This window comes from Macaca nemestrina, chromosome 10, assembly GCF_043159975.1.
Source record: "Macaca nemestrina isolate mMacNem1 chromosome 10, mMacNem.hap1, whole genome shotgun sequence".
Classification (NCBI taxonomy): domain Eukaryota; kingdom Metazoa; phylum Chordata; class Mammalia; order Primates; family Cercopithecidae; genus Macaca; species Macaca nemestrina.
In genome coordinates, this window is record NC_092134.1 from 94,527,656 (window position 1) to 94,544,705 (window position 17,050).

Consider the following 17,050-nt stretch of genomic DNA (forward strand, 5'->3'; position numbering starts at 1 on the left):
AGAGAACATTCTTTATTTATTGAGCATTTACTATGTGCCAAGTACTTTTCATGCATCTCATCACTTAAGCTTATCAGCATCTCCAGCAACTATTGGGTAGGTAGGATCCATGAGCCCATTTTGTAAAAAGAAAACTGAAGTCCAAAGCATTTAAGCAACTTGCCCAGGACTTGAACTCAGATCTATTTGAAATTCCATTCAGATGTTTAACAATACTAAACTGCCTCCCTCCATTGTACTCTGAAGTGAGTCATATTCTTAGCTATGTGTCCCAAGCAGGCATATGTGGAGTATTTTATAGCTGTGTGTACCATTTGTAACAACTTCTTCATGGTGGTGTGAGGCATTTCAGAGCATTATATAAGACAGTCTCTTCATGTTTGTGCTGTTTTTAAATTAGACTTGGTGCAAGCCAAGAAGCCGCCAAGGGCATTTTATTATTATTATTATTCTTTATGTTCTAGGGTACATGTGCGCAACATGCAAGTTTGTTACATATGTATACATGTGCCATGTTGGTGTGCTGCACCCGTTAACTCGTCATTTACATTAGGTATATCTCCTAATGCTATCCCTCCCCCTACCCGCTCCCCACAATAGGACCCGGTGTGTGATGATCCCCTTCCTGTGTCCAGGTGATCTCATTGTTCAATTCCCACCTATGAGTGAGAACATGCGGTATTTGGTTTTCTATTCTTGCAATAGTTTGCTGAGAATGACAGTTTCCAGCTGCATCTATGTCTCTACAAAGGACACGAACTCATCCTTTTTTATGGCTGCATAGTATTCCATGGTGTATATGTGCCACATTTTCTTAATCCAGTCCGTCACTGATGGACATTTGGGTTGATTCCAAGTCTTTGCTATTGTGAATAGTGCCACAATAAATATACGTGTATATGTGTCTTTATAGCAGCATGACTTATAATCCTTTGGGTATATCCCCAGTAATGGGATGGCTGGGTCAAATGGTATTTCTAGTTCTAGATCCTTGAGGAATCGCCACACTGTTTTCCACAATGGTTGAACTAGTTTACAATCCCACCAACAGTGTAAAAGTGTTCCTATTTCTCCACATTCTCTCCAGTACCTGTTGTTTCCTGATTTTTTAATGATTGCCATTCTAACTGGTGTGAGATGGTATCGAATTGTGGTTTTGATTTGCATTTCTCTCATGGCCAGTGATGATGAGCATATTTTCATGTGTCTGTTGGCTGTATGAATGTCTTCTTTTGAGAAGTGTCTGTTCATATCCTTTGCCCACTTTTTGATGGGGTGGTTTTTTCTTGTAAATTTGATTGAGTTCTTTGTAGGTTCTGGATATTAGCCCTTTGTCAGATGAGTAGACTGCAAAAATTTTCTCCCGTTCTGTAGGTTGCCTGTTCACTCTGATGGTAGTTTCTTTTGCTGTGCAGAAGCTCTTTAGTTTAATTAGATCCCATTTGTCAATTTTGGCTTTTGTTGCCGTTGCTTTTGGTGTTTTAGACATGAAGTCCTTGCCCATGCCTATGTCCTGAATGGTATTACCAAGGTTTTCTTCTAGGGGTTTTATGGTTTTAGGTCTAACATTTAAGTCTCTAATCCATCTTGAATTAATTTTCATATAAGGAGTAAGGAAAGGATCCAGTTTCAGCTTTCTACTTACGGTTAGCCACTTTTCCCAGCACCATTTATTAAATAGGGAATCCTTTCCCAATTTCTTGTTTTTGTCAGATTTATCAAAGATCAGATGGCTGTAGATGTGTGGTATTATTTCTGAGGGCTCTGTTCTGTTCCATTGGTCTATATCTCTGTTTTGGTACCAGTACCATGCTGTTTTGGTTACTGTAGCCTTGTAGTGTAGTTTGAAGTCAGTTAGCATGATGCCTCCAGCTTTGTTCTTTTGGCTTAGGATTGCCTTGGCAATGCAGGGTCTTTTTTGGTTCCTTATGAACTTTAAAGCAGTTTTTTCCAATTCTGTGAAGAAAGTCATTGGAAGCTTAATGGGGATGGCATTGAATCTATAAATTACCTTGGGCAGTATGGCCATTTTCACAATATTGATTCTTCCTATCCATGAACGTGGTATGTTCTTCCATTTCTTTGTGTCCTCTTTTATTTCACTGAGCAGTGGTTTTTAGTTCTCCTTGAAGGGGTTCTTTACATCCCTTGTAAGTTGGATTCCTAGGTATTTTATTCTCTTTGAAGCTATTGTGAATGGGAGTTCATTCATGATTTGGCTCTCTGTTTGTCTGTTACTGGTGTATAAGAATGCTTGTAATTTTTGCACATTTATTTTGTATCCTGAGACTTTGCTGAAGTTTCTTACCAGCTTAAGGAAATTTTGGGCTGAGACAATGGGGTTTTCTAAATATACAATCATGTCATCTGCAAAGAGGGACAATTTGACTTCTTCTTTTCCTATCTGAGTACCCTTTATTTCTTTCTCTTGCCTGATTGCCCTAGCCAGAACTTCCAACACTATGTTGAATAGGAGTGGTGAGAGAGGGCATCCCTGTCTTGTGCCAGTTTTCAAAGGGAATTTTTCCAGTGTTTGCCCATTCAGTATGATATTGGGTATGGGTTTGTCATAAATAGCTCTTATTATTTTGAGGTACGTTCCATCAATACCGAATTTATTGAGCGTTTTTAGCATGAAGGGCTGTTGAATTTTGTCAAAGGCCTTTTCCACATCTGTTGAGATAATCCTGTGGTTTTTGTCTTTGGTTCTGTTTATATGTTGGATTATGTTTATTGATTTGCTTATGTTGAACCAGCCTTGCATCCCAGGGATGAAGCCCACTTGATTATGGTGGATAAGCTTTTTGATGTGCTGCTGGATTCAGTTTGCCAGTATTTTATTGAGGATTTTTGCATCGATGTTCATCAGGGATATTGGTCTAAAATTCTCTTTTTTTGTTGTATCTCTGTCAAGCTTTGGTATCAGGTGATGTTGGCCTCATAAAATGAGTTAGGGAGGATTCCCTCTTTTTTTATTGATTGGAATAGTTTCAGAAGGAATGGTACCAACTCCTCCTTGTACCTCTGGTAGAATTCGGTTGTGAATCCTTCTGGTCTTGGACTTTTTTTGGTTAGTAGGCTATTAATTATTGCCTCAATTTCAGAGCCTGCTATTCGTCCATTCAGGGATTCAACTTCTTCCTGGTTTAGTCTTGGGAGAGTGTAAGTGTCCTGGAAATTATCCATTTCTTCTAGGTTTTCTAGTTTATTTGTGTAGAGGTGTTTATAGTATTCTCTGATGGCAGTTTGTATTTCTGTGGGGTCGGTGGTGATATCCCCTTTATCATTTTTTATTGCGTCGATTTGATTCTTCTCTCTTTTCTTCTTTATTAGTCTTGCTAGCGGTCTATCAATTTTGTTGATCTTTTCAAAAAAACAGCTCCTGGATTCATTGATTTTTTGGAGGGTTGTTTGTGTCTCTATCTCCTTCAGTTTTGCTCTGATCTTAGTTATTTCTTGCCTTCTGCTAGCTTTTGAATGGGTTTGCTCTTGCTTCTCTAGTTCTTTTAATTGTGATGTTAGGATGTCAATTTTAGATCTTTCCTGCTTTCTCTTGTGGGCATTTAGTGCTATAAATTTCCCTCTACTCACTACTTTAAATGTGTCCCAGAGATTCTGGTATGTTGTATCTTTGTTCTCATTGGTTACAAAGAACATCTTTATTTCTGCCTTCATTTTGTTATGTACCCAGTAGTCATTCAGGAGCAGGTTGTTCAGTTTCCATGTAGTTGAGCGATTTTGATTGAGTTTCTTAATCCTGAGTTCTAGTTTGATTGCACTGTGGTCTGAGAGACAGTTTGTTATAATTTCTGTTCTTTTACATTTGCTGAGGAGTGCTTTACTTCCAACTATGTGGTCAGTTTTGGAATAAGTGTGATGTGGTGCTGAGAAGAATGTATATTCTGTTGATTTGGGTTGGAGAGTTCTATAGATGTCTATTAGGTCTGCTTGCTGCAGAGATGAGTTCAATTCCTGGATATCCTTGTTAACTTTCTGTCTCATTGATCTGTCTAATGTTGACAGTGGGGAGTTAAAGTCTCCCATTATTATTGTATGGGAGTCTAAGTCTCTTTGTAAGTCTCTAAGGACTTGCTTTATGAATCTGGGTGCTCCTGTATTGGGTGCATATATATTTAGGATAGTTAGCTCTTCCTGATGAATTGATCCCTTTACCATTATGTGATGGCCTTCTTTGTCTCTTTTGATCTTTGATGGTTTAAAGTCTGTTTTATCAGAGACTAGGATTGCAACCCCTGCTTTTTTTTGTTTTCCATTTGCTTGGTAGATCTTCCTCCATCCATTTATTTTGAGTCTATGTGTGTCTCTGCATGTGAGATGGGTCTCCTGAATACAGCCAACTGATGGGTCTTGACTCTTTATCCAGTTTGCCAGTCTGTGTCTTTTATTTGGATCATTTAGTCCATTCACATTTAAGGTTAATATTGTTATATGTGAACTTGATCCTGTCGTTATGATGTTCGCTGGTTATTTTGCTCGCTAGTTGATGCAGTTTCTTCCTAGCATCAATGGACTTTACATTTTGACATGTTTTTGCAATGGCTGGTACCTGTTGTTCCTTTCCGTGTTTAGTGCTTCCTTCAGGGTCTCTTGTAGGGCAGGCCTGTTGGTGACAAAATCTCTAAGCATTTGCTTATCTGTAAAGGATTTTATTTCTCCTTCAGTTATGAAACTTAGTTTGGCTGGATATGAAATTCTGGGTTTAAAATTCTTTTCTTTAAGAATGTTGAATATTGGCCCCCACTCTCTTCTGGCTTTTAGAGTTTCTGCTGAGACATCTGCTGTTAGTCTGATAGGTTTCCCTTTGTGGGTAACCCGACCTTTCTCTCTGGCTGCCCTTAAGATTTTTTCCTTCATTTCAACTTTGGTGAATCTGACAATTGTGTGTTTTGGAGTTGCTCTCCTCGAGGAGTATCTTTGTGGCATTCTCTGTATTTCCTGAATTTGAATGTTGGCCTGCCTTACTAGGTTGAGGAAGTTCTGCTGGATGATATCCTGCAGAGTGTTTTCCCACTTGGTTTCATTTTCCCCATCACTTTCAGGCACACCAATCAGATGTAGATTTGGTCTTTTCACATAATCCTATATTTCTTGGAGGCTTTGTTCATTTCTTTTTCCTCTTTTTTCTTTAGTCTTCTCTTCTCGCTTCATTTCATTCATTTGATCTTCAGTCACTGATACTCTTTCTTCCAGTTGATTGAGTCAGTTATTGAAGCTTGTCCATTTGTCATGTAATTCTCATGTTATGGTTTTCATCTCTATCAGTTCTTTTAAGGTCTTCTCTATATTGATTATCCAGTTATTCATTCATCCGTTCTTTTTTCAAGGTTTTTAGTTTCTTTGCACTGGTTACGTAGTTCCTCCTTTAGCTCTGAGAAGTTTGATCAACTGAAGCCTTCTTCTCTCAACTCGTCAAAGTCATTCACTCTCCCGCTTTGTTCCATTGCTGGTGATGAGCTGCGTTCCTTTGGAGAGGTAGATGCGCTCTTATTTTTTGAATTTCCGTCTTTTCTACACTGCTTTTTCCCCATCTTTGTGGCTTTATCTGCCTTTGGTTTTTGATGATGGTGACGTACTGATGGGGTTTTCGTGTGGATGTCCTTTCTGTTTTTCAGTTTTCCTTCTAACAGTCAGGACCCTCAGCTGGAGGTCTGTTGGAGTTTGCTTGAGGTCCACTCCAGACCCTGTTTGCGTGGGTATCAGCAGCGGAGGCTGCAGAAGATAGAATATTGCTGAATAGTGAATGTTGCTGTCTGATTCTTTCTCTGGAAGCTTTGTCTCAGGGGTGTACCCTGCCGTGTGAGATGTGAGGTGTTGATCTGCTCCTAGTGGGGGATGTCTCTCAGTTAGGCTACTCAGGGGTCAGGGACCCACTTGAGCAGGCAGTCTGTCTGTTCTCAGATCTCAACCTCCATGCTGGGAGATCCACTGCTCTCTTCAAAGCTGTCAGACAGGGGTATTTACTTCTGCTGAGGTTTCTGCTGCTTTTTGTTTAGCTATGCCCTGTCCCCAGTGGAGGAGACTACAGAGGCAGGCCAGCCTCCTTGAGCTGTGGTGGGCTCCACCCAATTCGAGCTTCCAGGTGGCTTTGTTTACCGACTTAAGCCTCAGCAATGGCGAGCGCCCCTCCCCCAGCCTGGCTGCCACCTTGCAGTTAGATCTCAGACTGCTATGCAAGCAATGAGGGAGGCTCCGTGGGCGTGGAACCCTCTGGGCCAGGTGTGGGATATAATCTCCTGGTGTGCCATTTGCTAAGACCCTTGGTAAAGCACAGTATTAGGGTGGGAGTTACCCGATTTTCCAGGTGTTGTGTGTCTCAATTTCGTTTGGCTAGGAAAAGAAATTCCCTCCCCCTTGTGCTTCCCAGGTGAGGCGATGCCTCACCCTGCTTCAGCTCTTGCTGGTTGGGCTGCACCCACGGACCAGCACCAACTGTCCGACACGCCCCAGTGAGATGAACCTGGTACCTCAGTTGAAAATGCAGGAATCACCCATCTTCTGTGTCACTCACACTGGGAGCTGGAGGCTGGAGCTGTTCCTATTCAGCCCTCTTGGGTGCCCTCCCTGGTTTCCTTTCTTAAAAGCCTACAGACACAAAGCATGTAACATGCAAGCGAAAGTAGTGTTAAAAAAAGGGCACAGGTTTATCCTCAGTTGTTATTCCTGTCAGGTTAACTTAATTAACTTAATAAAACTTCCATAACAACAAATAACAAAACAAAACAATAATTAAGATCTGGGGCCATGATGCATGCCTGTAATCCCAGCTACTTGGGAGGTTGAGGTAAGAGGATCACTTGAGCCTGAAGTTAAAGCAGCTGTGCAGTATGATTGCACCTGTGAATAAGCACTATACTCCAGCCTGGGAAAATTAGTGAGACCTCATCTCAAAATAATAAATAAAATAAGTAAAAAGAAAAAATTTAACAAACCAGAAACAGTAGGTAACAAAACAAGTCATATCTGATTAACATACATGTGTATGTGTTTCTAGGACTGTACAAATATTTGCGTTTGTTTGCAAGTTAAATAGGATAACTGCTTTGTTTCTACCTTTCTAGATGTTTGATGTTACAGAAGGAGCTCTTGGTACTGTGAGTCCCACCCACAATTTTGAACCCCCTCATTATGATGGCATAGAAGCACTAACCATTCAAGGGGATAACCTATTTAGCGGGTCTAGAGATAATGGAATCAAGAAATGGGACTTAACTCAAAAAGACCTTCTTCAGGTAATGCAGAACCTTTTCATGGTTTAGAGTGGGCATTTCAACATGATCCTGTAGCCTGTAGGAGAACTTGAAGAGGTTCTATGTTGATTTTTATCATTTATGGATAATATTAATCAGGCCTTTTTCTTAAAGAATGTTTCATCCTCCCCAGAGTTCTTCATTGGGAGAAGGGAAACATTCAACATTGAATAATACCTGCTAGATAAGAGAAGAGATGCTGATAAGAGTTGAAAGATCTAGGGTTGCTCCATGCATGTGTTTATTAAATAAAATCAGCCTGGGAGTAGTGCAGTTGCAGTTTGTCATTTTGTTTTGCTTTTGTTTTACGTACACATATTCCAAAGAGTTCCAAGTTTAGCTAAAGTCAAGAGTGATATAAATAATTCCTTATCTATAAGAGCATTTTCATGCATCTAAGGGTGGTGGTTCTCTCATTTCCTACAAAGTGATAATTGGGTTGAATAAATTCAAATATTGGTGTCTTTTCCTAATTCCCTGGAGAAGAAAGTAGTTAACAGATTAAATTCTTTTCAATTTCAAGTTTTTCCTTATATATACGTATATGTGGGTATGTATATGTAGTAGTTGCTTCCACTTTCCTGCTTGTAATCAGCAGATGAAAACCAAACAAAAAAACATAAATATTGGCCGGGCGCGGTGGCTCAAGCCTGTAATCCCAGCACTTTGGGGGGCCGAGGTGGGCGGATCACAAGGTCAGGAGATCGAGACCACAGTGAAACCCCGTCTCTACTAAAAATACAAAAAATTAGCCGGGCGCGGTGGCGGGCGCCTGTAGTCCCAGCTACTCAGGAGGCTGAGGCAGGAGAATGGCGTGAACCCAGGAGGCGGAGCTTGCAGTGAGCCGAGATCGCGCCACTGCACTCCAGCCTGGGCAACAGCGTGAGACTCCATCTCAAAAAAAAAAAAAAAAAAAAAAAAATGTATAATAAAAAATAAAAAATAAAAACATAAATATTAATAGGAAAAACTTGGCAATAGATGCATATACAGTGTTACATTAAAAAGCTTTTTAAAAATAAACATACAGTCATGATTATAATTTTATATTTTGCATATAAATACATTTATGCATGAAGTGTAGTCATATAGTCTAATCTTGTAATTATTGTTTACTCATCATAAAATATATAGATTACCTTTGGTCTTCTGCAGAAATCTTCAGGCCTCTATATTCTCTATTGAAAGTTTAAACTATTGATATTATGAGCCAGTCCTTATAATCCACATATCAGGTTGCAGTTTTCAAACTTGCTTTATTTAATACATTTTGGAGAAAGGTAAGATATTTACTGCCCATGAAGAAGATATGATGCTCGAAAATTCTATATACTTTCAGGATCTTTTACATTCTGTAGATTATAGCCCTTAAATGCTGATAACAATGATGAAAATTAGTGAGGCAAGTTGGGAAGCAAATTACCCATTTATTTCTTTAAATCACTAAGAGTGATTGCATAGAAAGTAAACTTTATTCAGGCAATTCTGAATATTAAATTTTGCAATAAAATGTTTTTCAGTTTATTTTCATGTGAAAATGTCAGTTTGGAAGCTCTCCTTAAGCTACTGATTTCATTTTTTTTCTTTTAGCAAGTTCCAAATGCACATAAGGATTGGGTCTGTGCCCTGGGAGTAGTGCCAGACCACCCAGTTTTGCTCAGTGGCTGCAGAGGGGGCATTTTGAAAGTCTGGAACATGGATACTTTTATGCCAGTTGGAGAGATGAAAGGTCATGATAGTCCTATCAATGCCATATGTGTTAATTCCACCCACATTTTTACTGCAGCTGAGTAAGTTTTCTTATATGATTTTTCTCTATATTGGTTGCATTTGTTCGGATTTAATACATATGTTGTAAATATCTAGAAACATTGAATATGCAAAATCCCTATAATCATTCTAATATCTGTTTTAAGATGTCTTACTTATATTTTCTGATGTACACTGTGGGCACTGAATTTAGGCACCCCAGGTTACATGACAATACTGTTACTCCTGTATAGCACTCTGTTTATTTTAGGAAGTGAGCTGTCACATGTTTCCTTGATGGTTTTGACTTTTAGAAAATAATGACCGCCACCTCGCCCGGCTCGGGAGGCTGAGGCAGGAGAATGGCATAAACCTGGGAGGCGGAGCTTGCAGTGAGCTGAGATCCGGCCACTGCACTCCAGCCTGGGCGACAGAGCGAGACTCCGTCTCAAAAAAAAAAAAAAAAAAAAAAAAAAGAAAATAATGACTAATTTCTAAAGATTTTTATTTTCAGAAAGGCAACAAATTTGCCATTCTTCATATTTGGAACAAATTATTTAAAAACTCTCTCTGCTTCCTCCTCCCTTTAAAGTATAAGTATGTAGTAATAACATCTGCTTCCACCCACTTGTGGATGACTGGATTGATTGACTCATTTGTTCATTCACAGTGAATCTCCTAAGTGCTGGGAATTGTTCCAGACTCCTGGAAACAGAGCAGTGAGCAAAACAGATTCCAAACCCAGTCTATATTCTTATGAGAAGAAATGGAAAATACATTAAGTAGAATGTGTTAGATGGTGACAAGTGCAATGGTGAAAAATAAAAGAGAGAAAGGGGATGGGATTTTCCTAGGGCAGGGTTACAAAATAGGGTGGTCAGTGAAGGCCTCATGGAAAAAGTGACATTTAAGATACTTGAAGGAGGTAGAAAGATGTTGTGACCGTAAAATGACAGTTTATATATATAAATGACATTATATATAGTACACATATATGTACTTTGAAAAGGAAAAGTGTATGTTTTATATAATGTGAAGTATAGGTCTCATTCAAATAAAATGTAATTTCTTGTGAATATCTATCTAAAACACCTCCCAATTTTGTTTGTGTACCATTTATATCTATTTAATTTGAGCACTGACTTTATTCAAGGTGTCCCAAATGCATGAATACCCTGATTTTATTTTGAAGACTTTATTTCTGTGTCATTTCTTTGGATTTGTGCAGTTTCCATTGAATTTCTCTTTTCATTTAGATTTACTTTCATCTTGAAGGTGCATCAGAGCCGATTTATTTTGTTTTTCTAAAGTGCTTACCTTTGATGCTTCATTGATGCTATTTCCAAGATGCATTACTTTCTGAAAAGTCACCACTTTTGCTTACTTCCTTGGAAACTTGTTGTGTCCTTGAAAATTTACCGGCTGTATCTCACATTGACTGTGGGACACCCAATACAAAACTTACTATTGTGTATCAGTGAGGCCTGGGGATCAGCATGTAATATAATTATACTTACTTATCTTCCAGGATATGGTCTCAGTTTTGAAGAGCTAAACTTTTTTTTTTTTTAACTTTATTTTAGGTTCAGGGGTACATGTGAGGGTTTTTTTTATATGGGTAAACTTGTGTCACCAGTGTTTGTGGTTCAGATTATTTCATCACCCATGTGCTAAGCCCAGTACCCAATAGTTATTTTTTTCTACTCCTCTCCCTCCTGCCACCCTCCACCCTCAAGTAGGCCCCAGTGTCTGTTGTTGCCTTTTTTGTGTCTATGAGTTCTCATCATTTAGCTTCCATTTATAAGAGAGAACATGTGATATTTGGTTCTCTGTTTCTTCATTTGTTTGCTAAGGATAATGGTCTCCAGCTCCATCCATGTACCCACAAAATATGTGATCTCATTTATTTTTATGGCTGCATAGTATTCCATGGTATATATGTACCACATTTTCTTTATCCAATCTGTCATTGATGGGCGTTTAGGTTGATTCCATGTCTTTGCTATTGTGAATAGTGCTGTTATGAACATTTGTGTACATGTATCTTTATGGTAGAATGATTTATATTTCTCTGGTATACACCCAGTAATGAGATTGCTGAGTCAAGTTGTAGTTCTGTTTTTAGCTCTTTCAGGAATTGCCACACTGCTTTCCACAATGGTTGAACTGATTTATACGCCCACTAACCAGTATATAAGTGTTCCCTTTTTCCACAACCTTGTCGACATCTGTTATTTTTGACTTTTTAATAGTAGCATTTTTGACTGGTGTGAGATGGTGTATCATTGTGGTTTTGATTTGCATTTCTCTAATAATGTTGAGCTTTTTTTCATATTCTAGTTAGCAGCATCTATGTATTCCTTAGAAAAGGGTCTGTTCATGTCCCTTTCCCACTTTTAAATGGGTTGATTGTTTTTTTCCTTGTAAATTTGTTTAAGTTCTTAAGATGCTGGATATTAGATCTTTGTCAGATTCATAGTTTGCAAATATTGTCTCCCATTCTGTAAGTTCTCTGTTTACTCTATTGATAGTTTCTTTTGCTGTGCAGATGAAGAGCTAAACTTTTTCTCAGCTTACTCAGTGTATATCACATGCAAATATGTCTACTACATGTTTTCAAAATCACGGGAAAATAACCAAGAAAATCAGAAGGACTTTTAAAAAATTAGTTCTACTTATTTGTTTTTTAACAAATATTTATATAGTGCTTACTATGTGCGAGGCATTGTTCTAAGTGCTTTGCAGACATTAACTCATTTAGTCCTTAGAATAACTCTAGAAGTTAAGTATTATTATTATAATCTCTATTTTACAAGTAGGAAAACTGAGGCACTTTATAACTTACATAGATAATTTCATCATACCTGTCATTTATGGATCTGATATCATTGATTTTTCTCTTAATTACTGGTGTCATTGTCTTCTGCTGCTTTTCATGTCAAGTAATATTTTATTAAATGTTAGACATTGTAATATTTTGAGTATCTCAATTTTGTTGTACTTTGTATTCCTTTAAGGAGTATCAGGCTTTGTTTATCAGGCAATTGGATTACTTGTGGTTCAGTTTTAAGTTTTTAACACTTGTTTTTAACCTTTGTTAGGTAGGTCTAGAGTAGCCATTACTCTGGGGTTAGTTGGCTGTCCTATGAAAGTTTAACTCTTCCTGCAATTCTACTGAAGGTACCAGGTGTTCAGTGGTATCTCTCTACTATACCTGGTCAGAAATTGAACATCTCATAGCCCTCTATGAACTCTGGGAGGTTTTCAATATATAGCTCCCTGGTAGCTGTTTGTTGTCTGACCTTATCGTTGCACTCTACTCATGTGCAACTTAACATTCAGTCAAAGACTTTAGGAGACCCCATGTAGATTTGTAGAGTTCTTTCTCTGCATAGATCTCTCCTCTTCTCTACTTCCTGGATTTTGTTTTCTGTCTCTTCAACTAAGTGCTCCTGTGATTCTCTGCTTGGGTTTCCTCTCCCTTTGCTGTGGTATCCAAAATGCTTCCAGGCAGACAGCCGGGGCTATCACACAGTATCTTCTTTGTTTCCCTTTTCTCCAGGATCACAGCCTCGCATTGCCTGTTGCCCAATGTCTGAAAACAGCTGCTCCATAAATTTTGTCAAGTTTTCTCTTTGTTTACAATAGGGGGGTTAACCATGGCTAGTAATGGAAATTTAATCATCTCAAACTTAACATATCCAAAATTGAACTCCTAACCTTTTCAAGAAACCTACTCATTCTACAACCTTCTCCATCACAGTTGATGGCTTCCCTGACATTTCTGTGCTCAGGACAGAACCTTTCATTCCTCCCCTTCTTTTGTACTTCGTATCTAATCCATCACCAAGTCCTGTTAGTTCTACCTTTAAATTATGTCTAGAATCTAACCACTTCTTACCACATCCTCTACTTCTTCACCAGACTTAATCACCATCAGCTCTTGGATTACTATAATAGCCTTCTAAACAAAGTCCTTTGCTCATATGTAGTCTACACTCAACACAAAATCTAGAATGATCCTTTAAAAGCATAAGTTAGATCATATTCCTTCTCTATTCAAAACCCTACAGTCGTCCTCCATTTCACTTAGAGTTGATCTTGCCCTCTGAACATCTGTTTTCACCCTTGCCATATCATCTAGTACCCTCTGGCTTATCCTTTTCTTGCAACCCCAATAACCTCTTTGCTGGTCCTTGAACATTCCAAAGCCACTCCTGCCTGAGGGCATTTGCCCCAGCTGCTCTTTTGGCCTGGAATGTTTTTCTCTCAAATGTCCTGACCCTGCAAGTCTTTCTTCCTCAGTAAAAGTATCCTGGCCATTTTATTTAAAATTGTAATCTCTCCTATCGCCTAGCACTCCTGGTCCCCTTGGCTGTTCTCTCCTTTTTTTTTTTTTTTACCCCTGTGGCACTAATCACCTTCTAATATACTCTATAGTTTAATCATTTATTATGGTTTATTGTCTGTCTCCTTTTGCTAGAATACATGATCTACAAAGGCAAAAGGTTTGAGCTTTTAAATTTTATTTTTGTTTTTTTTAAAGCAGCATATCCTGGCAAGGTGCAGTGGTTCACGCCTGTAATCCCAGCACTTTGGGAGGGCGAGGTGGGCGGATCACGAGGTCAGGAGATCGAGACCATCCTGGCTAACACGTCTCTGCTAAAAATACAAAAAAATTAGCTGGGCGTGGTGGCAGGCACCTGTAGTCCCAGTTACTCGAGAGGCTGAGGCTGGAGAATGGTGTGAACCCGGGAGGCAGAGCTTGCAGTGAGCAGAGATCGAGTCACTGCACTCCAGCCTAGGTGACAGAACAAGACTCTGTTTAAAAAAAAAAAAAAAAAGGCACATCCCAAGCACTTAGAATGCTTTAAAAAAAAAAAAATCATATCCCAGGGTGGGTGCAGTTGCTCATGCCTGTAATCCCAGCACTTTTGGGAGGCTGAGGCAGGTGGATCATGAGGTCAAGAGATCAAGACTGGCCAACATGGTGAAACCCCGTCTGTACTAAAAATGCAAAAAAATTAGCTAGGCATAGTGGCATATGCCTGTAGTCCCAACTGCTCAGGAGGCTGAGGCAGGAGAATCGCTTGAACCCAGGGGGCGGAGGTTGCGCAGAGGAGCTGAGATCGTGCCACTGCATTCCAACCTGGCAACAGGTGAGATTTTGTCAAGAAAAAGAAAGAAAGAAAGAGAGAGAGAGAAAGGAAGGAAGGAAGGAAGGAAGGAAGGAAGGAAGGAAGGAAGGAAGGAAGGAAGGAAGGAAGGAAGGAGAAAAAGAAGAAGGAAGGAAGGAAAAGGAAGGAAGGAAGGAAGGAAGGAAGGAAGGAAGGAAGGAAGGAAGGAAGGAAGGAAGGAAGGAAGGAAGGAAAGAATATCCCAAGCATACTTGGAATGTAGCAGGTTCTCAGTAAACATTTGTTGAGTAAATGGTTAAATGAATAAATGCAATGCTTGAATGGGTGGATAAATGAAAATATTCCATTGCTGTTATCAATGTATGTGTGCTGTGTGGGATGGTGAGAAGATAACTGATTAAAATCTAGAAAGCCTGGGTTCTAGAAAACCTTTGCTGTGTTACATTGGCACTCCACTAAACCTTTTTCCCTTGGGATGGAATACATAATCTCTGAAGTGCATTTAAACTATTAAATTCCATTGAAACTCTTATTATTATTATTTTTACTTTGGGTTAATCAGGAAATTGGAAAAAGAAACATTTCTGTAAGCCATGAGAGATATGTTAAGAAATGTGATTGTCTAATGACAGTATTCACCTGTGAGGGCAACAGAAACATGTTTTCTCAGAAATACTTTTTATAAAAAATTTAAATTTCAATTAATAATAACTGTGTATATTTACAGGGCATCAGAATTCCTTTTAATCTTCTACATTTTGTGCCAGGTGGAGTATTAGTTCACTTCTCAATAGCCTGTTGCTTTTTCTGTAGGCTTGTTTGCTGAGTTTACCTAAAGATATTTCTTCGTGACTTTGCCATATTCACTAACTCCCTAGAAATCCTGCCCCTGCTTTCTCCCTGCCTAGAAGCCTCACTGTGACCTGCAGGCTGTTTTGCCTGAAGACTTCTGACACTATGTCAGATCACATGCTGTTCTTTGAAATAATGAGTGCAGATCCAGTGTTAAAGAGATAAGGCTCTGGAGCCAGACTGCCTGGATTCACATCTCAGCTGTGTCACTTACTTGTGTTCTGGGCCTCAATTAGCTCTTCAATAAAAAGGGGATTATAGCAGTAGCTATTGCTAATGGTAATTAAAGGGAATTAAATGTATGTTAACATAGGTAAAGGGCACCTGGTAACAATGCCTGGTTCATAGTAAGTCCTTGATAATATAAGCTGTTATCATTATTTGCTATGTAAATGAGACAATGCATATTTGTACTTGCATTTCTTGAAGACCTATGTAGAAAATATTTCCATGATAAGTAATTATAAGAGCTATTTCTTTATCTTTCTGCATTTGTTCATATATCCATGTTATTTATTTTTTTGTAGTGATCGAACTGTGAGAATTTGGAAGGCTCGCAATTTGCAAGATGGTCAGATCTCTGACACAGGAGATCTGGGGGAAGATACTGCCAGTAATTAAACATGAGTGAAGATAAGTTGTAAACTGAATGCTGTGATAATACTCTGTATTCTTTATGGAAAATTTCCTGCACTTATTAGGCAAAGCGTATGAATGGGATTAACTGGAAAATATATCTGAATTCAACTGCTGACTATAAATTATATTCTAATAAAATTGTGTACTATCTTGTGTGCTTAGTTTTAAGATCAACCAATAGATATATATCCTACAATTGATATATTGCTTTATTCGCACTTTTATTGTAGCTGAATTTTTGTGCCTATCTATAAAACACACCTTCAAATTATTTGAATTACAAGACATCTGCTTTTGTGACAGTCAGAAAACACACCTGGCATACAATGCAACCCACTGTTAACTCATTCATATAGTTTATTCAAGTGATTTATGTATTTAAACATATTGAAAATGTTAGTCAAATTGTGGTTTACTTATCAGGTATTTTTATCAGTCTGTAGAGAGTTCCCAAATTTCAAAGCTCTTTTAATGTAATGGACAAAAATAAGATATGCGAATATTATTGATGAATTTTCATAAGGTGGAATTGATCTTAATCTACTAATAGAGAAGGGTAAACAGTTTGTGTTAAATGTTGGCATTTACTTGTATTGACCAAAGTTTTGCAGCTCTACTATATTCTGTGCTCAGGACTAAAATGCTGTTAAATTGTTGGGTTTTTTTTTTTTTTTTTTTTCAGTGCTGTGCATATATTCTGTGATGGGAAACGCTGTTGATGTCCTAACAGAAATATATTTTGATCTATTTTCCTATGGAGTTGTTTCTATTATCACCATTTAATTTTGTTTTTATTTAATAGTAGTATTTCCTTCCCTTTTATCTAATTTTTTTATATGCTGCTAAATATATTTTAAATACACTGTGTTTGCAAACCTTGGTAGCTATGGTGAGAACTATTATCATCTGTGGTGGGAAAAGCTATGTAAATAGGTAGATTGTATAGAGAGACTATCTTGTGTTGTGCCTGTATGAATTTTTAAAAGCTGTTGATTGGATTTTGCAAAAGGATGTATAATATTTCCGTCTGCCTAGAATATTAATTTGTAAATTCTGCAAGTTTAATTTTTATGTGGATGGTATAACATTTGAAAATATTGTCTTACATGATTTTTTTCCCCTGAAAATATTTGCTTGTAAATGAAAACTTAGCTAGGGCTTAAATAAACATGTTGCTATGAAATAATTTTTACTGTATTGTTCTTTTTCCAAATTTCAAGAGAATGGCCAGTCTTTGTAAAACTTTGTTTTATCTTTGTGTGATAGAAGAAAAGGCATGTTTTTGGTTATCTGGCAATCCGTATGCATTCCTTTCTTTGCTTACTAGATGTGAAATATTCTTGAGAATTTTAAACAGTAACCTAATCTTGATGAACCGTGGAACCTCACTATTTAAAGCAATTA

The 17,050-nt window shown here is 38.1% G+C and overlaps 1 protein-coding gene across 17 annotated transcripts in view; it reads left to right on the top strand.

Annotated features, from left to right (window-relative positions):
• Positions 1-16,832, top strand: part of LOC105470146 (kinesin family member 21A) — a 159,155-nt gene extending 142,323 nt beyond the window's left edge. For 16 of the 17 annotated variants that reach the window (XM_024789242.2, XM_071071874.1, XM_071071875.1 and 13 more), the window contains 3 exons: positions 7,080-7,250; positions 8,859-9,058; positions 15,535-16,832. In XM_024789242.2, coding sequence (XP_024645010.2) covers positions 7,080-7,250; positions 8,859-9,058; positions 15,535-15,628 — 465 coding nt within the window. In that variant the 3' untranslated portion in view covers positions 15,629-16,832. Of the gene's footprint in view, positions 1-2; positions 365-7,079; positions 7,251-8,858; positions 9,059-15,534 lie in introns of those variants that run through there. The other variant, XM_071071888.1, reaches the window with a different exon arrangement.
• The last annotated feature ends 218 nt before the right edge of the window (positions 16,833-17,050 follow it).